The sequence below is a fragment of the Lissotriton vulgaris genome, chromosome 2_1 (genome assembly GCF_964263255.1).
Source record: "Lissotriton vulgaris chromosome 2_1, aLisVul1.2, whole genome shotgun sequence".
Taxonomy (NCBI): domain Eukaryota; kingdom Metazoa; phylum Chordata; class Amphibia; order Caudata; family Salamandridae; genus Lissotriton; species Lissotriton vulgaris.
This window is the reverse complement of record NC_141687.1, coordinates 2,105,403,901-2,105,431,441: the sequence shown is the minus strand read 5'-3', so window position 1 is coordinate 2,105,431,441 and position 27,541 is coordinate 2,105,403,901. Positions and strand designations below refer to the sequence as shown.

Below are 27,541 nucleotides of genomic sequence, written 5' to 3'. Positions count from 1 at the left end.
ATATCAATATAGGCTTTGTAGAATTCAGCTGGGATGCCATCGAGCCCTGGAGCCTTACCGTTTTTGAGGGACATGATGGCCTCGCGAACCTCGTCGAGCTCGAAAGGCGCCGCAAGAAACTCCCTATCTCCATCGCTAAGCCAGCAGAGCGCCACTTCGTTCAAATATTCAGCGTATGGAGCGTCCGCCTCTGCCGTGGATGTGTATAGTGTCGAGTAGTGTGTCGTGAAGGCAGTGAGTATCGCATCTGATTCTCTAATGGTGGCGCCGGCCTCATCTGTAAGCTCTAATATAGTGTTGTGTTCTCGTGGTGTGCATGTGAGTGAAGCCAGCACTTTCCCAGGCCTATCCCCTTCGCAGTATCTCCGGGCCACCCAGTGTTTGCCCCGATATTTCGCTTCCCTGGCAGCCTCCTCCTCATATTTGGATAGTGTGTCCCTAAAGGTTACCTGTAGGCGTGGGTCATCATCCGCCGCCATTTGGAGCTCTAGAGTCCGCAGCTCTCCCTCTAGTGTGGTGATGGTACGCAGGATATCTCGTAGGACCCCGTGGCTTTTGGAAATGCAGAACCCCCTTATAGTGACCTTGAAAGCCTCCCATATGTGCTCTACTGACTCCACTGAGCCCCTGTTCCTAGGGAAAAAATCCCTAATCTCTTCACCCAGCTCTGTGCGAAAGAGTTCGTCAAGAAGCACATCGGGGCCTAGCCTCCACTGTGGTCTCGGACTGTCCCATCCAGGAGTCCGGAACTGCAATCTCACAGGGCTGTGATCTGAATAGGTTCTGGGCAAGTGGTCAACTCCCAACAGCTCCTTAGTAATATCTCGGGTTACCAAAAAGTAATCTAAGCGCGCCCATGTTCTGGTGTGAGGCGTGAAGTGTGTGCCCTCCCGTCCGAGGGGATGTAGGTGTCTCCAGGCATCGAACAGACCACCCTCCTCCACCACTCCCTCCAAAACCTCTCTGGCTCTGGGCTTGTAGGAACTAACACCATCCGCCCTGTCAAGGGGGGGCGCCAGCGCCAGATTAAAATCACCACCCCAGATGACGTGTCGTGCCCCAATGGAAACAATTTTACCCCACAGTGTGGAAAAAAAGACAGGTGAGTCAATATTCGGTGCATACATTGAGACAAATAAATAGGTGTCATGTCCCACCCTACCCCACAGCAAAACATACCGCCCCTCCCTGTCCACCTCCTCCCCAAAGCGGTGGAAAGGCACGCCACGGGCAATGAGAATCGCCACACCCCTTGCATAAGACGAATAGGAGGAAAAGGGGCGGGTACTTGCCCATTTCAGTCCAAAGGAGTTGTCCCTACGTATGGGCATATGTGTGTCTTGCAGCATGGCAACTTGTACATGATGTCTATTCAAGTAGGCAATAACATTCCTGCATTTTTTAGCATCGTTCAACCCCCGGACATTCCATGATAGACACGTCAGTCGCGCGGTTGTGTTCACAGCAGCCATGGACATAGCGACAGTAAAGACGAAAGTGCCCAAGAGGGCCAAACCATGAACCCACATCCGCCTCCGAAGGACCAAGTCATACACCAGGTTAGTAAATATATACACAGTCTATGCAATGTTAACCTCACGAAATCCAGCCTCCTCCCACCCACCCCAGCATCCCAAACATGCCAGCAGCCATGGATCCCCCCAACGTGATCCCCCCCTTTTCCCTCCCCCCCAACTTTAGAGAGGCAAACAGCCAAACAATCAATAAGTCAGTGGGGAACACCCGACAGGGGTACATCAGAAAGTACGCGCTGCCACTATCCGGCCCATAGCTCCAGGCTATACCGCCCTTGGTGGAGTCTAGGGCCGAGAGAGTGGTCCTTGGTATACGTTACCACTGGGGTGCAAGGTCCAGAAAGGTCGCCGCTTATGTATCTCCCCAGCTCTCAAATGGTGAATCGGTGCCAGCTAGTGGTTCGGTATGATGCATATATAGGTCAGAGTATGTAAGGTCCATTAGTCTTCATGGTGCTCTGGAGGTAGGTCAGCATTCTCTTGTTCGTCCGCAGGTACAGGTTTGTCCCTGCGTGCCCTTCGGATCGTCTTAAGGAAGTCCTCAGCTTTCTGCGGGTTGGTGAAAAAGCGTTGCTTGCCCTGGTGGGTAATTCTAAGCTTCGCAGGGTACAAGAGGGCGTAGTCTATTTGGGCCTCCCGCAGTTTTTTCTTCACTGGAAGGAATTTGCGCCGCTCATCCTGAACCATCGGCGTGAAGTCAGGGTAGATGGAGAATGTAATGCCCTCAAACCTCAGTGACCTTTGTGTCTGGGCAGCCCTGAGGGCCGTGTCACGATCACGATAATTCAGAAGACGAGCAATTATAGGTCTCGGTGGCAGGCCAGGTTGGGGCATAGGCGCCAGGGAGCGGTGGGCCCTCTCCACGATGAACTGGGACGAGAAAGCTTCCTCTCCGATTGAGCCCTTGAGCAATTTCTCCACATAGAACTCCATCCTGCCCGTGGCAGTGGACTCCGGCACGTTCGTAATGCGAATGTTGTTCCGGCGGCTTCGTGCTTCCAAGTCCTCGTTCTTTGCCGCTATGATGCGGAGGAGATTGTCCATTCTCGCCAGCTGCGTCGTGTGGGACGTGGCGGCATCAGTGTTGTCGGAGATTCTCTGTTCCGCAGTTGTGAGGCGTTCCTCATGGCGATCCACCTTATGGACCAGGGCGTCCAGTCGAGCTGTGACGCCGTCCACTTTCTCCACAACGGTGGCGAAGCCTTGACGCATCTCCTGTATCAGGTTGGTAAGGTCCGCAGCAGGAGCGATAGGTGGGGCAGGCTGTGGAGGCGGCACGCTGGGCCCCGGGTTCATCTGTGTCGATGTGGTGCCTTTGCGAGTGTTGTCGAAGCTCAGCTTAGGCTGGCGAGTCTCAGGTCGTCCCATGGTAGTGACCGGAGGTAAGTGAGAGGTCAAAAAAAAAAAAATGAGGGATGGCAGAGCACTGCGGGTAAAAAACAGCCAGTAGCAGGCAGAAGGGTCTCGGGCTCGGTGTGTTGCAATATACCGCAATATGGTCGTTACCAACAGTAGCGCTATGTGGTTACCGACCGCCCAATGGTAGTGGCTGCTTGTCCAGTCTTGGGCACTCGGCCGCAGTATCAGGCACTCGCTGCGTGGAAGCCAGGTAATGTAAAGGCCAAAGCATCGGCCACCCCGATGGGCTGCAGGGTCAAATCCAGGGAAGCAGGCTATAACAGTCAATGTCGGGGGTAACGTGGCTCACCGGTTGGCGCCTCTCAGTATGGCAGCCGTGCGCTGTGTGTATAGCCCCCAGCGCACCTGGCGCTCGAAGTCGTGCAGCAATCCTCAGGCCAGTAATGCGGGAAGCGACAGGGGGACTCCGCACAATGGGGCAGCCCCGGCCCCCGGTCGATGATTCCGGCGGACAGCGCCGCGCAAGTTCGGGCCTTCAGCGCTATGGGCGACAGGTACAGCGACCTAGTAGAGCCGTGGCAGCAGGCGTCGCAGCAGGAGCAACCCTCCCTCTGTGCCAGCGAGGTGACGGCTGGGGGGAGACCCAAGGCGAGTATTCAGCAGTCGCCTACCTGCACAGTCTTCTCCGCATGTCGTCCCAAAAGGATCAGGAAGGTGAGGTCTCGATGCGGCCTGGGAGCCTCGTGGCAGGCCCCGGGATCGCGTAGTTGCAGCGGCCGAGCGCCCGCCTCATGCAGCTCCAGAGCAAGTGCCGGGCAGTTTTCAGGAGCCTGTATCTTCGGCTCTGGGGATCACAGCCACTCCAGACTTTGGACGAGTGTAGAGAGCACCCCCCCGGATGCGGGATCCGGTCTCCTGGGGGCAACGCGGCACCCCGTGGCGAAGGATTTAGGTAGGATCAGTGACCAAGGAGCGGGAGCTGCAGGTCTAGGCAGCCATTCCGCAAGCGCGCCCTCTAGCGCCCCAAATAAGCCAATTCTTTATAGTTAAACTGGGTTTGTGAATTAAGCTTACATCTCAACTGATCTTACTGGGAGTTCAAAAGGAGGAAATTGCCCCGCCCCCTCCCCTCCTCTACCCCCTCCATTGGCCAAATCGTTTTTATTTCCTTCTTATGGTAGTACAGCCTGGATTGATCCCACCCCTCCATCCTTTAATCAATGGCTGGTACAGCTTATGTCTAAATATAATTTAGAAATGTCAGTTTATGCTCAGAAGGGCAGACGATTTAGGACAAGAGGTGTTGAAGTCTGGGCCCCAATGAGGGATTGGATGGAGTCGCATCGGGGGGTGGAAGGACAAGGTAAACAGGAGTGATGTAACTCTGGGTAAAATGCGGAGCTACTGGGCGGCGGGATATTTCACATCCCTATAAGATGATTGGATAGATACTGGGGCTGTACATGACTCTGGATTTTCTGTTTTTATTATGTGATGAAGATTGTAAGACATTTGGTTGCCAGTGACCTCTCTTTGACTGAGTGGATAACTTTTTATTTTTTATCTATCTACTGGTTTTATGAGGGAATGTGGGTGGTGAGGTCCAAAAAATCTTGTAAATCAATAAAGAATGTGTTAAAAAAAAAAAGTTTTTTTTACTGAGATTGGATTGCTAACCCTGTACATAAAAGTAGGACTTTCCTCATTGCATCAAGCTGCAACTAATTTGGTTGCATTCATATTTCAGTTATAGAGATCACTTTCCAAATATAGATTAGGTGACCCGTGTACACCTTGAACAACATCTGGGGTCTTCATGTGGGATTTAAAATGTACACTGTGGACCCTTACTATGTAAAAAAAATACTAAACACGGACATTGAGCAAGATGTAGAAGATTGAAGAGCTTTGAGGTACTCCATAGTATGGAAAAACGTTCAATGTCCGTTTGGTTAAAAAACAGAAAACCCTGAACTCTAAACTGTGCCTTCTACCCATCTTACTTGATGGAAATAAGTGTAGGGCGATATACTGCCCTTGGGAGGTATGAAAGCACGTGCATGGCAAAATCAAACAGTCCAGGACTTATTTCAAGTGGTCTGTAACTGCAAAGAGATTGGTCAAAGTTCTGTGTCTTGGCCAAAGTTTGACAGGCACGAGCTTAGTAGGTATGGGCTGCATCAAGATAGATCGAGATTTTTGCCTTTATTGGTCATTTCAGCATCTGCTATGATGTATTAAAACATTTACATCCATTTTTAAAATATTTGGGAATTTGTGAAAAAAAAATAACTTTTCCCAAAATATCCCAGGGTTAGAAGCAGAAACGTGAACAATCTCCCTGGACTATTTTAAGGAATGCAGCATTTCACATAACTATTCTAGGACTGGAGTTATAATGATAAATTGGCCTTCCCAGCATCCACAAAACTCTGCTGCCCTCAGGATGCAACTGGTTGAAGTGTTGCATCCTGCAAATGTTGTAGTGATCTTGCTGATGTCGGGCTGCAATGACTAGTAGGTTGACAATGGGCCAGCCTTTTTTTTCCCTTCGAGCTGCACATGTCCCTATTTCATTGAGCACATTTTCTTTTAATATTCATTGCAGGACAACCACTGCATGCATACCTTATGCTTTTTAGAGATTGAATACTTTGAGGAAAGAAAAATGTAATATGCCACATACCTTTTCTACTGCAGCAAGTTGTTGCTGTAGGCCATCACTTTTCTTGTTTGCTTCCTCTGATAGTGCTTTATACTTTTCACACTGTGACTGTTGAATGTTAGCTGTTCTCTGCAGCCGAATACGATCTTCCTCAAGGTCTTTTACACGGGACGTTAAATCTCGATTCTCATCTTCCTGTTAACCAACAAGTTATTTGCAATTAATTTATTTAATTTACAAAAGACGTTCATGGAGGGTCGCAGTTAAACAACATCACAGAGAACAAATAAAGGTGTAAAAACAAACGCCTTTAAAAGTACCATCCTATTAAAGTGCAGAACAAATTAAAGGTATTGCAAACTAAGAAAATGGTTATGATGCTAAACACTGGCTGCTGAAAATGTACTTAGGTGGATGGTAGTAGTGAATTGGAGACTAAATACACTGAGAGAAAACTGTTGTGCCACTGTACCGAACAATGGAACATATGACATGAAGAACCTATGACAGGAAGAAGGGAATATTGCAAAGCTGCATCTGAATCATCATCATTAAAACAGCAGCACAGATTATATGAATGTTTTTGCTACAATCAAGCGCTCCATAAAAAAATGCGTTACTTACCTGCAACTGTGGTTCTCCGGCATTGGTATCTTTGATAGATTCATATGCTTGGATCATTCCCTGTTGCCAAAATGGTGGTCCATTTATAACTTTGAAATAGCAATATAGGGCACTGACATAAGTAAAGACTCCGGCCAGTGCCCACTTTATTACTACAGCCACCTCATTATAAAAGGTCCAAACTTCTGCCAATAAAGTGAGTGCTCTATGACTCACCCCTCCCAGAGGAGTTGACACCTTGCAGCACAAGTAGTGGAAACCGTCATATCAGAAATGAAGGAGGTGAGCCTTTATTTGGGGAGGAGGATGGGTCGCATGTGAATCTATGAAAGATACCAATTTACAGATAGGTACCTTGTTTTTTCTCCAGCATTGGATAATTCATATATTCAAACTCTTGAATCAGAATAGCAACAGTGTTGACATTGCAAATATATTTATACAGTGCATGAGGATTGTAAATAAAAAGGCTCACTATATTTAAATAGGTGGCGGAGAACTGTCTGTCCAACTGCTCTATATCCTACTGCTTCCAGGTTTTGTCAAGGTGTGTTTTCCACCACGTTTCCGCTCTACAGATGCCGAATAAAGCGCAGATGAAGTTCCAATAAGTCTTGCAGAATGAGTTTTTCTAGCTTTTGCATAGCAGAAAAGTTATTGTTGCTTCCATCCATCTTGAAATGCCCTGTTTTCCAAAGAGAAACGTTTACGTGGCACTGAGTAAGAGACTATGAGTTGACTGGATTTTATCCTCTCTTTAGTTTTGTGCAGAAAGACTTGAAGCATTTTTTTGTGTCTTGCCTATGCAGCGCGCATGCGCTGCTTAGGAAAAAGACCTATTGCCCTTGCAACACTTTTGCCTGCAAAAACGTGCATGCGTTGCATTGTTTTGAATGCAACGCGTGCACGTTTGGCTATTCCCTTGCGGGAGAGAGCAGCGCCATCTGGTAGTAATTATCGCGCACGCCCCGCAAGGGAAACGCTGCCCTTCCCTCCACTCCCCCCACTTGTGAGCGCGAAGCACGCGTGTGCTTGTTTCACGTTAGTTTCAGTTTCATACCATTATCCCAGCGGATGCTCAGAGATGGCTGCTGCGAGTATTCAACATGAAAGCAAGATGGCGGAGTTGATGTTTCTCTTAACCGCATCGGAGTCTTCTCGGTGCGGGCCCTGCGACCGCGGCACACAGAGGCGCTGTCCGTGACGCAGCTGCTGAGCAACCAGGACCGGTGCAGGATGGAAGGGTGAGTAAGGCAGCAGGTCACCGCCGCAGCTCCCTTCTCGACACTCGTCGGGTCTGTGCAATCTCTCCGCTGAGTCCAGCGGGCAGGGAGTACTGGTGGGGGTGTCACTTCCCTACCAGTTTCGCCACTCTGGGATTGGCGCCTCACCCTCCGTTCCTCTTCGAGGGCCTCGACCGGATCTCCTTTATTCTCTCCGCTGATCAGTGTCTGTCCCAGCAAACATTGTCACCGAGGATCGGTACTCTCGGTCCCTCTTGTGCTCCCACAGCTCACTTTGCGCCTAAAACACAGCTTTATTCTGTGCTGCGGTTGGCGGGAGTCTCCACTTGATGTTCTGTTGTCGGTTGCCATGTTGGGTCAGTTTTTGTGGAATACATGCTTATTCGTCTTGGGTAATATCCTATTCAACTAGTGAGTCAGTGCATATAACGTTTATACAGCCGGCAAAAGAGGTGGGGGGTTGCTGCGATCATTCGCAGCACCCACAAAGTCTCCTCTTTACCATCCCTCGACTTATCAGGAACAGACAACTTGATCTTTAACAAGCATTTACAATGCAATGGTTTTGCCTTTGTTAAAGTTAGAGCTATTGGCATTGCTCTTGACATTTTTTTTTTTTTTAACATAAATAAATGGCATTGTCATTTACAATGCCACTAGCTTTATCTCTCGCAAATGACACACACAAACACACACAGCCTCCCCACACACCCACACCCACACAGAGCCCCCCACACACACAGCCACACAGAGCCCCCCACACACACAGCCACACAGAGCCCCCCACACACACAGCCACACAAAGCCCCCCACACACACAGCCACACAAAGCACCCCACACATACAGCCACACAGAGCCCCCCACACACACAGCCACACAAAGCCCCCCACACACACAGCCACACAAAGCACCCCACACATACAGCCACACAAAGCACCCCACACACACAGCCACACAAAGCACCCCACACACACAGCCACACAGCACAAGCAGGCAACAGGGGCACACAGAGGCACAAGCAGGCAACAGGGGCACACGGAGGCACAAGCAGGCAACAGGGGCACACGGAGGCACAATCAGGCAACAGGGGCACACGGAGGCACAAGCAGGCAACAGGGGCACACGGAGGACTGATGGAGGGCCCCTGACACGTAGGGGCACTCAGTGGATATCCCGCCCCACTCCATCGCGTCGCTGGGGCTGCGTTACACCAGCATCCAGTGTGTGCCATAACTCGAGCTGAGCATCACCATCGTTTCTACTCCCAGACATAGCTCACCTTTCTTTTCTCATGAGTTCGCCCTCTCCCTGTCCTCAGTCTTTCCTCACTGGCCCCTGCTGTCCTTTACACCTGTTCATTCATCTTCGCCCGTCCCCTCGCCCTCATTAGTACCTGCTCCCCATTTCATCCGTATTCTCACTCCTTTATCTCTTCCTACTGTCCTTTTTTATCAGTCTAAAATCTATCTCTTGCTCATTCGTCTCTGCACCCCGTTTATACGTCTGCCCTCCGCCTCTCTTATTAGTCCATGCTCTCTTTCACTCATCTGCCCGCAACTGCCCTACTAGTTTGTCCTCTCCTTTCACCAGCCGACCACTCTCCGCTCACACATCCCCGCTCTACCTCCCGCCTGTCGCCTCTCACTCACTAGCTCCTGCTCTCTTTTAACCAGTCTGTCCCCAGTCAGTCAGTCTACTCTCCCGTCAGTGTTCCCTGCTCGTTCCTCCTTTCATCCGCATATCTACTCTCCCCGCGCTCTTCTTCTTCACCGTGCCCTCTCCTGCTCACTAGCTCCCGTGAACCTTTCTCCCGTCTGCCACTCTCCCCACGCTGGTATTTTATATCCATTCACCATTCGACCCCCCCCCCCGGACCTCTGCTTTCACTCGCATACGTCTGTCCTGCCTCTTCCTCGTTGGTATCCGCTCTGCATTTCATCCGTCTGTCCCCGCTCCCACACTGCCTCCTGGCTGCGCTTCTCTCAGCAGGCCGTCCCTGCTCCACTCACTGGTCCTCTGCTCACCTTTTCACCCGCCTCTCCCCACTAGTCCGGGTTGAGATGGAGTTAAGCTGAACGCCATGCCGCTCCGAATGCTCAGCTTGAAATTACAAAAACTAAACATTGCCAACCTTACCTGGTAAAGCGCAACTTTCTTACAAATGGCAACAAGCGATGGTTGGAGCGGCACCGGCATTTGATTCGACCGTCCATGGAATTTCCGTCCTGCTGCTGATGCCGGGATGTGATGACGGTCTACGAGTGAAGTGGAGGGTAAATTTGATGCGGCTGCTGCGCTGCCTGTGAAGCGGAGTAGTGAAGTCTGCTCACCTTTTCACCCGACTCTCCCCACTAGTCCGGGTTGAGATGGAGTTAAGCTGAACGCCATGCTGCTCCGAATGCTCAGCTTGAAATTACAAAAACTAAACATTGCCAACCTTACCTGGTAAAGCGCAACTTTCTTACAAATGGCAACAAGCGATGGTTGGAGCGGCACCGGCATTTGATTCGACCGTCCATGGAATTTCCGTCCTGCTGCTGATGCCGGGATGTGATGACGGTCTACGAGTGAAGTGGAGGGTAAATTTGATGCGGCTGCTGCGCTGCCTGTGAAGCGGAGTAGTGAAGTTCCATCGTCAGTAACTTTGAGACGGGCCGTAATCTTTTGAAGCAGTGAAGGTAGCGCTGGCGTAATGCTCTTTGTGCGCGGAACCGAGGAGGGATGGCGACAGCTAGTGAGGAGTGATTTGAACTGGTACCGTTTTGTGCAGGTATCCATAGGAACAAAAAAAAAACAAATCGACTCACCTGCACCTTGCGACGGCGGCACTTCTCCGGTCTCCCTCTTCGGCATGGGAGACCGGCAACGTCGACGGCGGCAATCTCTCTGGCACTTCTCCGGTCTCCCTCTTCGGCATGGGAGACCGGCAACGTCCTCCGCATCTCCCGGGGTTCCCTCCAGGCCACGGGAGCCCCGCGGGCGCCGCCATACTTTTTGCCGTCTTCCTTCTTCCCCCGGGCTGCCGGGGGGCGGGCACTTCCAGCCGGCCGCGCTAGGATGGCCGGCCGGCCAGTCACAGGGCGGGAAACGGGGGAGGAGAGACGCAGAAGTGCCGGCAATGCCGGAACAGATTCGGGGGCGTTCCCGGCTTTCGCCTGACGTCGCGTGACGTCGGCAAAAGCCAAAGAATGTCGGGAACGCCCCCGTGTCTGGTCCGGCATTGACGGACAGGCCCCTCGTCCAATGGCTAGGCTCCATTTATGGAGCCAGCCAATGAATGACGAGGGCCGACCCAAAGCCACACTACAGTTCTCATCAGGTTTTCGCCTGCGCGAAAAAGATGCGCAGAGCGCATCTTTTTGGTGAGGCAAAACCTAATAACAAGCATTTACAATGCAATGGTTTTGCCTTTGTTAAAGTTAGAGCTATTGGCATTGCTCTTGACATTATATTTATTTATGTTTTTTTAACATAAATAAATGGCATTGCCATTTACAATGCCACTAGCTTTATCTCTCGCAAATGACACACACAAACACACACAGAGCCCCCCCACACATACACCCATACAGAGCCCCCCCACACACACCCACACAGCCCCCCACACACACAGCCACACAAAGCTTCCCACACACACAGCCACACAAAGCTTCCCACACACACAGCTACACAGAGCCCTCCACACACACCCACACAGCACAAGCAGGCAACAGGGGCACACGGAGGCACAAGCAGTGGGTGCATCGGTGGAGCTGAGTGGTAGGTGCATCGGTGGAGCTGTGTCGGTGGAGCTGTGTGGTGGGTGCATCGGTGGAGCTGTGTGGTGGGTGCATCGGTGGAGCTGTGTGGTGGGTGCATCGGTGGAGCTGTGTGGTGGGTGCATCGGTGGAACTGTGTCGGTGGAGCTGTGTGGTGGGTGCATCGGTGGAGCTGGGTGGTGGGTGCATCGGTGGAGCTGTGTCGGTGGAGCTGTGTGGTGGCTGCATCGGTGGAGCTGTGTGGTGGGTGCATCGGTGAAGCTGGGTGGTGGGAGCATCGGTGGAGCTGTGTCGGTGGAGCTGTGTGGTGGCTGCATCGGTGGAGCTGTGTGGTGGTTGCATCGGTGAAGCTGTGTGGTGGGTGCATCGGTGGAGCTGTGTCGGTGGAGCTGTGTGGTGGCTGCATCGGTGGAGCTGGGTGGTGGGTGCATCGGTGGAGCTGTGTGGTGGGTGCATCGGTGGAGCTCTGTGGTGGGTGCATCTGTAGGGCTGTGTGGTGGGTGCCTCGGTGGAGCTGTGTGGTGGGTGCCTCAGTGGAGCTGTGTGGTGGGTGCATCGGTGGTGCTGTGTCGGTGGAGCTGTGTGGTGGGTGCATCAGTGGAGCTGTGTGGTGGGTGCATCTGTGGAGCTGTGTGGTGGGGGCATTGTAGAGCTGTGTGGTGGGGGCATGGTAGAGCTGTGTGGTGGGTGCCTCGGTGGAGCTGTGTGGTGGGTGCCTCGGTGGAGCTGTGTCGGTGGAGCTGTGTGGTGGGTGCATCGGTGGAGCTGGGTGGTGGGTGCATCGGTGGAGCTGTGTCGGTGGAGCTGTGTGGTGGCTGCATCGGTGGAGCTGTGTGGTGGCTGCATCGGTGGAGCTGTGTGGTGGCTGCATCGGTGGAGCTGTGCGGTGGGTGCATCGGTGGAGCTGTGTGGTGGGTGCATCGGTGGAGCTGTGTGGTGGGTGCATCGGTGGAGCTGTGTCGGTGGAGCTGAGTGGTGGGTGCATCGGTGGAGCTGGGTGGTGGGTGCATTGGTGGAGCTGGGTGGTGGGTGCATCGGTGGAGCTGTGTCGGTGGAGCTGTGTGGTGGTTGCATCGGTGGAGCTGTGTGGTGGGTGCATCGGTGGAGCTGGGTGGTGGGTGCATCGGTGGAGATGTGTCGGTGGAGCTGTGTGGTGGCTGCATCGGTGGAGCTGTGTGGGGGGGTGCATCGGTGAAGCTGTGTGGTGGCTGCATCGGTGGAGCTGTGTGGTGGGTGCATCGGTGGAGCTGTGTCGGTGGAGCTGTGTGGTGGGTGCATCGGTGGAGCTGTGTGGTGGGTGCCTCAGTGGAGCTGTGTGGTTGGTGCATCGGTGGAGCTCTGTGGTTGGTGCATCGGTGGAGCTGTGTCGGTGGAGCTGTGTGGTGGGTGCATCAGTGGAGCTTTGTGGTGGGTGCATTTGTGGAGCTGTGTGGTGGGTGCCTCGGTGGAGCTGTGTGGTGGGTGCCTCGGTGGAGCTGTGTGGTGGGTGCATCAGTGGAGCTTTGTGGTGGGGGCATGGTAGAGCTGTGTAGTGGGTGCCTCGGTGGAGCTGTGTGGTGGGTGCCTCGGTGGAGCTCTGTGGTGGGTGCATCAGTGAAGCTGTGTGGTGGGTGCATCGGTGGAGCTTAGTGGGTGCATTGGGGGAGCTGTGTGGAGGGTGCATTGGTGGAGCTTAGTTGGAGCATCGGTGGAGCTGTGTGGTGGGTGCCTCGGTGGAGCTGTGTGGTGGGTGCATCAGTGGAGCTGTGCGGTGGGTGCATCGGTGGAGCTGTGCGGTGGGTGCATCGGTGGAGCTGTGTGATGGCTGTGGAGTGAAAACTGGAATGTTGCTTCTCTTGTGAACTGGCTTTAATTTCCATCTTTGTTCTACGTGTTACAACTTGAGGCATATTTAAATCAGTTGTGCTAATGTCCGATCCCGGAAACTGCATTGTGCACACTTCTAATTTCAGGGCCTCAAGTAGCAGTCACTGTGTTTTATTTGGGAACAACTCGTCTCTGGTGGTTGTTCTCTAGGAAGATAATGCAGAGGTGCGAATGGAGATGTCTGGAGTGAATGGGACGAAGGGCTGTTTTTTTTTTCTTCTTCAATTTGCATCACGGGACCTGTGTATTAATGTCAACCTTTTTGTTGCCTCGCGAATGAGGTTGATTTCATCACATACATTCAATGAGGACTAAACCTCTTTAGGAAGGTGTTGCAGGTTTGCAAAAATGGTGTTTGACACAGGACTCTATTTTCACCCCAATATATCAGCAGTTATGCTAATTTTTAGTTAATCAACCCCAATGTTAAACAAAATAAGCACCAATTTGCCAGAAGACTCAGCCTGACACTTGACTTCTGTCTTTGAGGTACAGCAAATGTGGGAAGATGGATACAGAATCTAAAAGAACCTTTATTTATTGATTGCACTTATGCGATCCACCAAAATTCGGCTCACAACCGACCAATGGGTCGCCACCCACAGATTGCCAAACCCTGGTCTAATCCTCAATCCTGCTGCAATGCCAATAAAATTATACAAGACATACTTTGCTCCAAGTCTGCCCGTATCTTAGAGATGACTCTAATGCTATCATGTTGTGCCACGTTATGTAGCGCACTCAACGAGGCCAGGCTTTATAGCCAGCAGTGGTCTGTCTTCTGAGACTTGTAGGTTTATTATTTTTCTTTTTAGGTCTCGCTTATCAACACCTTCAGCTGACTGGTGTAAAAAACCTGCTGTGAATTATATAACAGTCGGCTTAGCCACTCACTCATGATCGGATGGCTTTATCGTCCATCTCCCTTTCGTGCTTCTGATTCCCAAGGCTTTCCTCACTAGTCATATGTTTGTCCTGCAAATAAGCATTTCAGAGTCACAGGGTTTAGATTGGATGGAAGGTATCCTTCCACTGCCGACATCAGACTGAAGTGCATATCAGGAACTATTGTGCTTCCCTACTGCCCCTAGTTCCCCAGCCCTTCGCTTTAATAAACCTTTTCAGTCCTCCCAATCCCTTTATTTATTAGAACCCCCTTTACCTGTGGCCAATTGCACCAGCACCCTCGAGCTTTGAGTGCTACCTCCTGCACCATCAGTAGCAGACATATTAAAATGGCACAGATGGTCGCTTTGGATCAGCCAATCTGTGGTGGACATTTTTGAGTTTCTTAAAGCATAAGAAAATTAATTCAAAGATAACCATCAAGGATGCGCTCGCCATCGCGGATCCATCTGGGAGAGAGAAAAAACCATTGGCAAAGTCCAACAGATTTCACAAGCAAGACCTACGGGCTTTGTCAATGCCTGTTGACAGAAATATAGGCTTTGAAGTCAAGACATGTTAAATGATGTTGGTTTATAAACCAGTTCTGAGTGTAACATACTTGACTTGGGACCACTTAGCAGAGTTGTAACTAACTGCTCCCCTACCCAACATATGTCAGAGGCAAGTTATACATCGGTAGTCTTAAATGTAATAAATACAAAGTTTGATAATGGCAATATCATACTGGAAAATGTGGACTAAATAACAATACGGATTACTAAATTAAAACACCAAAGCTTTTATTGGCAGTTTATTTCCTTGAAGTTTGTCCACATCTGATTTACTTCCTTACAAGCACTTTAAATGAACTCACCTACAAACGGTCTGGAGAAGGTCTTTAACAATAGTGCTCTCAAGGATGCAGCGTTTCTATAGGTTCAAAGGGACACAGTTACTGACAACTGAGTGAAGTAAAGACGACGGCAAGCGTTTCAACATTGACTTCATTCTGGTTGCCAATGACAAGGAAAATTTTCAAGGCCTGCCTCTGCATAATGTGATCAGGTCCTGACAACGTTTTCCATACAACTCACCATTCATAGAACGGACACTTCTACCTTCCAAATTAGCGACTTGAATGATAAATCTTCATCCACGGGCATTACCATGAACAGTTTTACACTAACTTTAGATTCTCCAGATAAGTAATGAGAAACAGGAAAGTGATCTTCAAACTTCTTCACCTTGTATAATTCTTTGTGTAATCGAATGAAGGGCGAGATTCCAATAAAATAGACTAAATAATAGGCACTTCTTTTTTTGGGGAAATCTTGTGCATTACCATATCTAATTTGATTACAAATAAGAAGGGGATTTAGGCACACAGAGACATAAGACCAGAGGATGAGTGTAACCCGCAAAACACTTGTAAAGTGTTGTCGTGGAAATGAATGAAAGTAATTGGGCGACCAAAAGCTAAAACTTTGCACTAGTAATTATAACTTGGAAATGTCAACACAATACAGAAGAAACATCAAATAAACTTTGTGGAAATGGTCATCATTGCTCCTGTTGAGGTGTCGGAGATTCTGAACTCAATTTGTATGGTGACAGCATTCCTGTGCGGAAGGGAAAATCTTCTGAGTGCACTTAACTATCTAGACCATAGGTCCCAAATGTTACAGGCGCTATAAAACACAAACTCCTTGACTGCTGAAATATTAAATAATTACATTGTTTTTATGTAACTCAGTATGTAATACCATTTCCATTCCATTCTATGAACTTTATTTCGGTCATCAAAGCCAATAAAAGTGCATACAAATAAAATACAAAGTATGTCATTGATAATGTTCTTTTGATGCGGGTTCTACCGGAATAGAAATTCTTAAGGATTTGTTGAGAGCAAGAGCACGAGGAATCTTCACAGACGGAATGTCCATTCTAAACATGCAAAGGGTGCTTCCATTAACTCCAGCACATGCTTTGCAAAACTTTAAAGCAGAAGCTCCAACTCGCAAGCATAGAGTTTCACTTTTACCTCTGCCCCTCCTTGCTCAATGACAATCAACGCTCTCTAAAGTCAGCCTGCTTAAACCGAAGTACAATAGCACGATAAAGTGCTCTGAACAGAAAAACCTGCAGTGTCTAAGCGCACACATTGAGCACAATTCAAAACACGAAACAGTAAGAAACCAGGCAGAGATAAACAGGTGGACACAGCTAGCAAGTGTGCAGAGGGTGCAAGGACCTTTTACTTCTTCACAGCAGCCGCCGAACAGCTGCTTACAGAAAGGTATGGCCAATTAATGTACACTTGGAAAGACAAATATAAAAAAACATGTATATATAGGCAAAAGATCATAATAACAACATAAACCATGCACATTTAAAAACTAGCCACAGTTTGCAATCATATTAAAGCTTTTAAGCCACCAGAAAAATGGCCAAAACATATGCCTATCAAAATGCATCAATAATAAATGATTTTAAGGCAGTTGTTCAGTTACAAGCATATTTCCAAAACAAGCAAAGGCAAATCCAACAAGACTGCGGCGGCCCGTCTCTAGCTCAGGCAGGCGGGCTGGGGACGGGAGAGTAGAGGGAGGAGGGAGACTGGATGGAGGCGAGCTGGGAGTGAGAGTGCAGGGAGGTGGGAGGTTACAGGGCAGAGGAGCGCGCAGAGCGAGAAGCGCCGAGAGGGAGAGACCAGGGGGAGGGGAGTCTGCGGGGAGCGGGCCTGGCTGAGACAACAGGAAAGCACGGTCACCAGCGGGAGGGGGGCGGGAACGGGGACGGGAGAGGGGGTGGGAACAGCGGGAAATTAAAGCAAGCACTCACCTGGACTTCTTCCGGGTGCCTTCAATGCCGGACCGGATTCGGGGGCGTTCCCGGCTTTCGCCTGACGTCGCGTGACGTCGGCAAAAGCCAAAGAATGTCGGGAACGCCCCCGTGTCTGGTCCGGCATTGACGGACAGGCCAGCCAATGAATGACGAGGGCCGACCCAAAGCCACACTACAGTTCTCATCAGGTTTTCGCCTGCGCGAAAAAGATGCGCAGAGCGCATCTTTTTGGCGAGGCAAAACCTAAAAAGGATACTAATACTGGATCATTACTTCTCATCCTTATATATCGCTCCCCTCAAACAATGCCCTCTTTTTCGGCATCCCTAGCAGAACAAATTGCTCCTCTGATAATTGCCCATAACAAAATTGTGTTGCTAGGAGATTTCAATCTGTGGCTAGACTCTGCCGACTCTGACTCTCAGGCTGCTACGCTGAAAGAAATCCTCCTCGATATGAATCTTTCCCAACATATTCACCTTCCTACTCATGAAAAAGGGCATAGCCTAGACCAAATTTGGTCCCAAAACATTCCCTTGGCTATTAAGTTCATCATGCCCTGTGTTTGGTCGGATCATTATCTGATCAACTTTACTATGACCACCGGGAGAAGTAAAAATCCCCTGCCCATGCCAGGAGGAAAAACCAGAAGGTGGAAGAATGTTGATGTCCCCGCTTTTATTGGCTCACTTACTTCCTCCCTTCCCCGTTTGATCAGGACATCGAAAAGATGGAAGAGGCTTTCTCAGGGTGGCTACTCCAGGCTGCGGACGCTCACGCCCCCTGTACCTGCTTTCCTCGCTCCCGCCCCAATGACGCCCACAGGTGGTTTACACCCCTTCTGAAAACTCACAAACTTGAAGTCCGTCAACTGGAGCGAAAGTGGCGCACAGCCTACTCAGAACAAGATAGGGCCAACTACTGCAAAAGCTTATTTTAAAACACAAAACCGACTATTTCTCGGAAAAAATTCTTAAAGCTCAGAATCAATCTAAAGAACTGTTCAACATTGTGGAAGATCTTAGTACCAGTGACAGAACCTCCCTCCCGACAGTTCCTACTCAGGAACTTTGTAATTCTTTAAACTCCTTTTTCTTTGACAAAATCTGCACCATTAAACAAAACATTCCCACCACCCAGCCTCCCCTTTTATTTGCAGACACCTTTTATAACCCTGTTACCCTGGACTCCTACCCCCCCATTGAAAACGCTAACTTATCTAAACTTCTCTCTAAGATCAAATCTGGCTCCCCTGATGACATCTGCCCCCCTTACATCCTGAAAGAAGTGGGTACCAGCATCCCTGGGGGTCTACTTCCCATGCTGAATGGTTCACTTGCTCAGGGTAAAGTTCCAAACAACTTTAAAAAAGCCCTCCTTATTCCCCTCATAAAAAAGGCAGGAGCCAATCCATTAGACCCACTCAATTACAGGCCCATATCTCAGCTGCCATACTGCGCCAAACTTCTGGAGTCTCATGTATGCGACAGCATCTCCACATTCCTTGAAAAATCGGAATATCTTGCACCTAATCAGGCCGGTTTCCGCCCTTGCCATTCTACGGAGGCGGTCATCCTCTCGGTGCAGAATACCCTGAGGCGGAATGCGGATGAAGGGATCCATCAGGCTCTGGTGCTTTTAGACCTCTCTGCTGCTTTCGACACGGTCGACTATACTATCTTGGTCGACCGTGTCGAACAGGCAGGCCTCAGGGGCCCTGCACTGAGCTGGATCCGTTCTTTTATCACTGACCGAACTCAATCGGTCAGACTAGGCTCCTTCACGGCTCCCACCATATCCACCATCTGTGGAGTACCTCAAGGCTCTTCGTTGTCTCCCCTGCTTTTTAATTTGTATCTATGCCCTCTTTTGTATTCCCTCAGGCACGCTAAGGTCACCATTTTCAATTACGCCGATGATTTGCAGCTCATCTTTCCTTTGAACACCAAGGACTCTGTGGTAGAATTCCAAAACACCATGTCCCACATTTTGAGTTGGATGAGCTGCAATCACCTGAAACTTAACCCAGGCAAGACCGAACTGGTCTTGCCGGGACAGAGCACCCTCAGCTGGAACCCCAGTTTCTGGCCCTCATGCATGGGCGCCCCCCCATCCAAATCATCCTCGGTCAAGAGCCTCGGCATTTTCATTAGTGAGGACCTCTCTCTGAAAAAACAAGTCAGAGCTGCTGTTTCCTCCAGTTTTTTTCAGCTGAAGAAAATAAAAAAAATCGCCCGCTTCTTCTCCCAAGCTGCCCTCACTCAGATCGTCATTTCCCTGGTTTTGTCCAGATTGGACTTTTCCAACAGTCTTTACCTTGGGCTCCAAACTGGAGAGCTTAAACGCCTCCAGCTGGTTCAAAACCAGGCAGCCAGACTCCTCTTGAACATTCCTAGAAGGCAATCAGTCAGACCTGGCTTGAAACAGCTGCATTGGCTCCCGGTTGAGCAACGCGTGGCCTTCAAAGCTGGGTGTATCCTTTTCAAATCTCTACACGAGATTGGTCCCATTTTCATTAGAGACCTATTTAAAAAATACAGCCCCCCCCCCCGTAACCTCCGGTCTGCTCATAAAGCCCTTCTGACTATCCCTCCATACAAGAAAAAGCGTCTCGGAGGCAGCTGCTTCGACCATCTTGCCGCTGCCCTCTGGAACTCTTTCCCTCTTCATCTGAAACTTAGTGATAACATCCTCAGCTTCAGACATTCTCTGAAGACCTGGCTCTTCGCTCAGGCGCATCACTAAGCTGCCTTTCCTCCACCCACCGATGGCCACGCCTGTTCCTTACTACAGCGCCATGAAGCCTCCGGGCGTACGAACGCTTAACAAATGCCAAATAACATTAACATTAACATTACACTTCTGAGAACATGGAGGGTTACGTGTGAAAGAGATTTCAGAGAATTAACAGTAAGGTGTTGAATTACTAGGTATTTTGGTGCGGCAGTTCCAATTTGAGGTCGAAGGGGTCATCAGGTTTGCTTAATGTACTGCCTAGTTAGTGTAAAGCAGAGCCCTCAGAATTAGCAAATCTGCAGCCCTCGCTTTTTTCTGCATAGTTTTGTATTTGCCACCTTATCTATCACCTACAGCATAATTTGCATAGGTGATCAAAAAATATTATTTTTTTCAATTTTTTTTCTCAAACGAATCAAAAGTTACTAAATATGCGGCCACATGTTTTGCTGTGCAGTGGAAGACCCTTTGCAAGCATTGACTGGTAACTTTCACATGGCTATTGCTGTAAAGGAGCATTAAACTGTTACTAATGAGGTGGAACCTTAGCCCAGACAGTCTTAAGTGTGCTTACATTATTTTTAAAAAGCACAATCATATTGAAAAACGATCACAAAATGTATTGCATTGTGCTGCACTATTTGATTTTCCTTGTGGCATAGTTTATTCATCATTGTCACATAATTCTGCCCTCCACAATCGCGGAATTCCAGTGGGCCTGGTGAAAAGCAGGGGATATTCATGAAGCAACCTGAGTGATTGTAAGGCTTAGGGATACAGCCAGATTACAAGTTATTTGTATTTTTTTTCTCTTTTCCGATTCTTCGATCATGTCTGTGTAGTGTGCGATCTGATTTTAAAGATTTATTTGCCAAGTAGTTTGGTGTATTATGGAGGATAACTGTGTATGCCACATAGTCTGTCTTGAAGACAGAGTGAATTTTAATGAGAAGCTGGTGGAAAGAGATGAGATCTTTTAATATATTGTGCCTTCTTTATGACTGATCATTTATATTGATGGAACCTCGCCAAATATTTCTTCATTTGCTTTGGGCAGGAAAAAAGCAAGAGGTTCCAAATAATTTTGTTTAACATTGCCTCCCTAGCAAGATACCAAATTATCATGACCTCAAGCACCGAATCCAAGAGAATATAAGAATAGTAAATTAACTAGATGATACCCATTTTTGAAGTCTGAGAACTTGACAAACTAGGTGCTAACCATGACTTTGCTGTGCACTCCAATCCCAACTTGTGCTGTCTCGAGACACAGGGGCCTATTCACAACGGTAAATCTAGACGTGTAGGTTTACCAATAGGACATTTATTCTTACATTTTTGAGTAACTTAACTATTTTTGGCCACACACAAAATCAGTATAAAGTTATTCAAAATTGTAGATTTGCGTCTCAACTCCCTTAAATGGGTGATGAAGCCAAATTTTGAAATGTATACTTACTACAATCGTAGCCAATAGGTCTCACCTTTGGGACATTATAAGTGTTTAGCCATGCAATAGTTTATGTTGCACCAAGGAAATTGTGCTGCATAATTAAATACTTATAAGGTCACAAAGGCAAGACCTATTGGCTATGCCAATGCTTGTGATGTCTAACGAGTGAAGAGTTCTTTCTCCCGGAGTGGTTTGGTTTTGAAAAACAAAGGATAACTGGCTCATTTAGATGAATCTCAGTCAGTACTGAGATTTGTTCTTAACACTACCATGTCCTTTGAAAACTGCATAAGTTCTGTAATAGTAAATGCTTGGATCTCACCCTCTCACTGTTATTGCTAGAAGATTTGCAGTATTCCAGGTTTGTAATGGTATGGTGGCTTTATGAATAGGCTCAAATGGAGTTGACATTACAGTACTTAATTCCCAGGTGGGTGGAGGTGCTGTTGTCGGGGAGAATACACTTATTTACAATTTAGGAACTCTTTAACAACTCTTTGTGACCATATAGATGGTGCATATAGAGCGTGTGTGAAATGTGAGGTGAACTCTGATTGAGCCACGGCTGAGCTCAGATTTCGCAGGTAAGGCAGATTCTGATTAGTGTGTACTTGAAAAGGATGAACTCCCTTAGAGGGACACCAGCTACAAAATTGTTTAAATGTTTCCATGTATGTTATATTTGTTGAGACGGCTCTGGCTTGAGGGCCGAGAACCAGTACTGTCTTGGCCAGTGGAGGCTATGAGAATCAGCATACAGGGTTCTTTTTTCATTTATCAGCTTGGGTAGGAGAGGAACCAGTGGAAAAGCGTAGGCAAACACCTATGAAAATAGTATTCCCTCAGTAATGTAATTATGGGAGTGTGTGTGGGAAAAACTGCATTTCTTGTTGCTCAACCAGATCTAGGCTTGGTTTTCCCCAGGTCTGAAATGTTAACTTCCAGGTCCCACTCCAAGCAGTCCTGCATTGTTTGGCTGATGTAATCTGCCTGATACCTGCTAGTGCCGGATGTGCTGTTGCTTGGGTTATTCCAAGGTGGTTTGCCCAACACCAACGTTTTTGTGCCTCTCTTGCTAGAATTTGGAGAGTGCTCAACTTTCTTTTCAGAGGTAAATCATCATTGTAGTGTTGTCTGTTCTAACCAGCACTTTCGAGTTGGAGATGCGTGGAAGAAAAGATTGTAATGCTCTCCTTACTGCTCTGACTACGATCACATTTATATGTAGGCTCTTTTCTTGTGGTGTCCAAAGCCCTTTTGTTGATAATTCTTGAAGGTGTGCTTTCCATACTTCCATTGAGGCATTGGTAGTGAACACTAGGCAGGATTTTGGTTGAAGGAATGCAAATCCTGTGCCTATTTTCCTCTGAGCTGTTCACCAGAGGAGTAGGGAAGTGCTTGTTTAATTTGTGTAATGCCTACTCTTATCTAAACAGATAGCGTTGTCTATTAATTGTCAATTTCTTCTTGTATAGGCCTCATGTGAATTCTGCGGTGTGGCATTAGCACTATACAGGAAGACCTCACACCCAGTCATCTCTTGAGAAGGTGTACTTTTACTACTTTTTGTTTAAGTATATGCTACACCAGTGGTAATGCCCTATCTGGTAGAGACCTGATCTAGCTGTAGATTCCTTACCTCTGCACTTTCAGGTGTCAGGCTGGATTTGGAAGCTTTTTGTTAGCAGTACCTCTGCATGCCAGTAGATGGTGTTGGTCGACTAAGCGCTACCTCATCTGCGTTGTGTTGGGTGTCATCGTGACGTCTGCATTGTCAATATAACCGCCACTCCGGCGCACTATTGTCAGAACTTTTCACGACTTTCCACGCCAGAAGTGACTGACTATGGAGCGTTAAAAAAATAACAAGGGCCCTTAAAGGGAACAGCCCTAACGCTAAAAACAATTCTGCAGTGCGGGGAGGATGGGTGGGTCGGTAGAGAATCTGTGGCTAGATCATGTCTCAAAGACGTTACCGAAGGTAAGTAACTTGTCCATCTGATAGAGAAATCTAGCTGCAGATCCTTTACCTTTGAACAGATACTCAAGCAATACCTTCCCCGCAGGTGGTCGTGCAAAAAAGTTTTAACCAAGGAATCCTGCAAGACAAAGCGGCCAAACAGGACCTTCCTATAAACCTGAGAATCCAGGCAATAGTGTCAGACTAATGTGTGCAGAGATGTCCATGTGGCCGCCTGGCAGATATCAGCAATAGGGACACCCCGCTGGAACGTCGTGGTGGCTGCCTTCACCCTAGTGGAATGGGTATTTACACCTTCAGGAGGCTGTTTCTTTGCCAAGGCATAGCATATTTTAATACATAGGATAACCAACAGAGTCCTCTGATCTCCATCTCCCCCAGATGGTTTCCCCATCCCAGAAGAGACGCAACCATCACTACTATGAGATCTGGATGAGGAGGGGAGAGGGGTCAACCTCTGACCTAATTGCGGTTTGTTAGCCACCACTGTAGGTTCTTCGCAGTGCCCTCCAATATCTGAACCAGGTCAGTGCCCATTGGAACTTCAGGTCCCACTGCAAAGCCTGCATGTGCCATCTGGCATGGTCCACTTGCAGGATGGGATGCAGGAGGCCCAACAGCCTCAGAGTCATTCTCACTGACATCCAGGATAGATGCTGAAACATCGGTATCAGCGTCTAAATATCCTGGACTGGACTTCTGGGAGGATAGGCCCAAAACTTTACTGTATCCAGAACCGCTCTGATGAAAGGGAGAGGCTTCACGACCAAAAGGGTGAACCGCGTCCATGGCCCCGCAGAGGTTGCTGAACTTGCGGGGGCCTCTGGGTGGAATAGGGTTGGCGTGGTAGGTAGGCCTTTCCGTAGCCACAAAAGGAGTGAAAAGCAGACACAGGCCAAGATGTTGTGGTGAGCCCCGAGGACTTGGCCCTAGCCAGCGAGTCCTTAAAACGCTCAAGTGCTGCAGCTGCTTAGTCTCCGAAGAGACGGGAGCATTCAAAGGGCATGTCCATAAGATTAGCCTGGACATCGCCTGAAAAACCAGACGTCCTCAGCCAGGCTTGGCGACGTACTGTCAAGGAAATAGATATTCCCAGTCTGTCGTGTCCAGGCCACATCAGATAATGAATTTCACTGTATCTCTTAAATAGCTTGGGAGAGAAGAATCAAGTCCTCCTCCGAGACTCTGGCAGCACCTGCGCAACCATGTCCCATATTGAATGGGAATAACGGCCCAAACGGCATGCGTTGTTCACCGATCACAATGCTAGACTGGCGGAAGAGAAAATTTTCTTCCCAAAGCTTTCTTGTCTCTTTGATTCTCTGTCCGGGGGTGCAGAAGGGAATGCTCCACAGGAAATGGAATCTTGAACCACCAGGCTTGGTGGGGTGGGCGGTAAGGAAAGCAGAGTCGCCCGGTGAAGGGCGATGGTGGTTGGTAATTGTTCTGTTCAAAGGGTGCCCCTTTGCTGGGCTTGGACTAGGTGTCCAGAAGTACGTCTGTCAAGGCCGCATTGAAGGCAGCAAGGGTTCCGAGGTGGGGACACCAGGCTGCAAGACCTTTGTCAAGACTTTAGTCTCCACTGCTACCGTAGGGAGCTGCAGGTCCAAGACCTCTGCAGCCGTATGCACCGCCACAGCAAATGATACCGCTTCCTCCGTAGCCAAGTTAGTAGGAGAAAACATGACAGAATCTAAGGAGGTGTCCAGACCACTGGCTTCACCCAGATTCTCATATCAGTCCATGTATTGTGGTTGAGGGAATTCTAAGGGATCCTACTCCCCCTCCCAATCCTCCTCATCCATTCCTAACTCTTCAGAATAGGGTCTCGGTGGACGTCTGGAATGAGGATTGGGGAGGTGCTGCCATTGGGTGCCGGCAACACAGAGGACTTCGGTGGCGGATGCGGTGCCAGGAAAGGTTGCTGTGGAGGTGCGACCGGTGCCAGTCCGGGAATGGGAACAGGTGCAGTATGAGGCTGTGGCACTAAATCCGAAGACGTAGAACCCACGGAGTCTCCTTCATCTGAGCCTGCGGGGCCCGAGAGCCCGCTGGTTGGGCCTGGCCACCCAAATCTGGCGCACATGGGATCATAAAACTAAGTTGGGCGGGGGTTGCTCTCGGCCCCAGAAAGGGAGGGAAACGCAGAGCAGACCCAGGCACCCGCAATGTGGAGCAGAACGCCAAGGCTACTCTGTCTCGTCACGTGACGGATGGGGAATGGTCGAAGAATGCTTCGACTTCTTGTGCTTTTTGTGGTGCCTCCTACCTGACCGCCACAACTTGAAAGAAGAGGACTTTGATCCACTAGAGCACTGGCTGGACCTTCCTCTCAACCGGGATTGGGATCGATGGGGTGAGCTCCAAGACGCCAGACCGCGAGTAGCTGTAGGAACCGCTCCCACAAAGTTTTCAGCACAATGGCCCAGCAATAGGCGCATGACTGTAGTGGTCGTGTTCCAGGCACCAGAGACATAGCATGTGGGGGTCCGTGACCAACATGGCTTGGTGACAGGCATGGTATGGCTTGAATCCAGAGGACCTCTTGCTAGACATCCCTAGCACACCAAAAGGAGTTGACAAAAAGTTTTTAAACGTCTGTCAAAAATAACGGATCTGCGCTGGCTGGCCGGAAAGTAAAGAACTGACATTAGCATGCTGGAGTGGAGGTTACATTGAAAACGCAGACGTCACAACGCAGACAACGTCAAGCGGAGTTGACCGTAGTCATCTCCCGGTGTGCAAGGTTACTGCTAAGAAAATTCTTTCAGATCCAGCCTGACGCCTGGAAGTTCAAAGGTAAGGAATCTGCAACTAAATGTCTCTATCGGATAGAGCCATTAGTCTGTCCAATGATGGAAATGCTTTTGTGGTTGTTCCAACTAGTATGGTGCCTAAGAAAGTAATTCTTGTTGGAATTAAGGACAACTTGCGTTTGTTTAGAGGACGGCCTTAGGACTTGAAGAGCTCGATACAGGCTTTGATTGAGTTTTTGGTAGGCTTTATGGATGAGCCTTTGAGCATCCAGTCATCAAGGTAGAGGAAAACTTGATGTCCTAGACGATGAAGGTGGGCTGTGACTTGAGCCATATATGTTGTAAATATTTTGGATATGGACCGGAGTCTGAACGGTAATGACAACTGGCTAACTCGAATCATAGGAATATTCTCTGTTTTCTGAGAATAGGAATACAGAAGTATGCCTGTTTGAAATCCAATGATGCCATGTATTCATTTGTAATTAAAAGGGGCAGAACTGAGACACATGCATTAAGATACAGAAGGAGCAGCGTTTGAACAAATCAGTGAAATTAAAGTAGTACATCATAATTATAAAAAGCACCATCCAAAATCCTATGGTAGTTATATTCTCAGACAAATTGATCCAACCACTTCGCCCCAATCCTGGCTATGTTTGTGGTGGCAGCCTCTGGCCTCAGACTACACATTCCTGCTGCATGCACCTGTCTACTCCTCGCCACCATCCCGACAGGATAGGAGGAGCAGGGGACAGCCATCAAGGAGCAATATCGCATTTGGCAATTGACGTCCCATTGCACATGTCTAAGCACAACTCTCCAGGCTAGGAACACCACTCTAGTTACTTGAAGCATGGAGGTAGGGATTGGAAAGCCATAAAGCAGGGCCTGTAGGGAGGGAAACCCAGAAAGGATAGTTCTAGTCGGTGAGCGGGGTCAGACCAACCCCCATTAAACCATTGTGAATAACAAGGAGTTGAAAGGCCAACTAATAAAGGTTAAGATTAGTCATTCCCAGGCCACCATCATAGGACCCTTGTTTTTTTCTTTTTTTTTATAAACGTTTTTTATTGAAGAAATAAAGCAATTTCCGTACAGTATTATTGGCAAGACGCAAATACAGATCACATTTTTATGCATACATACATTTCCCTCAATTGCAGAGACCCACCTCCAGATAGTATTGAGTTCCAAGCCTCTCCCCTCCTCTTGCGTGGTTAACATAGTATTAAAACCAATCCGTTTAACTGCTCTCATCTGATTCGTAATCCTCAGGGAGCGGTGGCTCACATATATCTCCTCGGTAGAAGTTCCAACCTCCCCATACCCTTTCCCACTTTTTCGGACATCCCCGGTATATAAAAACAGACTTTTCCGCCACCATCGCCAGGTCCATGTCTGCACACCACTGGGCCAGGGTAGGACTAGCCCCGGATCCCCATCGCTGCGCTATGTTTCGCTTTGCCACTGTAACCCCAAGGGTCACCCACCCCTCCGCCGTCTTATTTAGGTCTGTGGGTTCCCAAATATTTAGCAAGCAGTACTTCGGCTCTGGCAAAACAGTGATTCCCGTAACCTGGGAGAGCGACCTCATCACTGCCATCCAGTATCTTACTATTGTGGGGCAGGTCAATATGGTATGGAAAAAGGTTCCAGGCTCCCCACATCCTCTCAAACATTGTGGTGTGTCTGTCTTCCCAATTTTATGTAGTAGCACCCTTGTGTAATACGTGCGGTGGAGAATTTTAGGTTGTACAAGACGTAGCCTTGACGGAATTGCCGCCTCTTTCGGGGAAGTGAGCGCCTCCCGCCAGTCTGCCTCATCAAA

General features: G+C 48.9%; 1 protein-coding gene across 2 annotated transcripts in view; it reads right to left on the bottom strand.

Moving 5' to 3' along the window:
- The window catches only part of TEX9 (testis expressed 9), a 414,747-nt gene that overhangs the window by 122,127 nt on the left and 265,079 nt on the right, over positions 1 to 27,541 (bottom strand). For both annotated transcript variants that reach the window (XM_086958349.1, XM_086958352.1), the window contains one exon: positions 5,581 to 5,754. In XM_086958349.1, the coding sequence (XP_086814475.1) occupies positions 5,581 to 5,754 (174 nt within the window). The remainder of the gene's footprint in view (positions 1 to 5,580; positions 5,755 to 27,541) is intronic.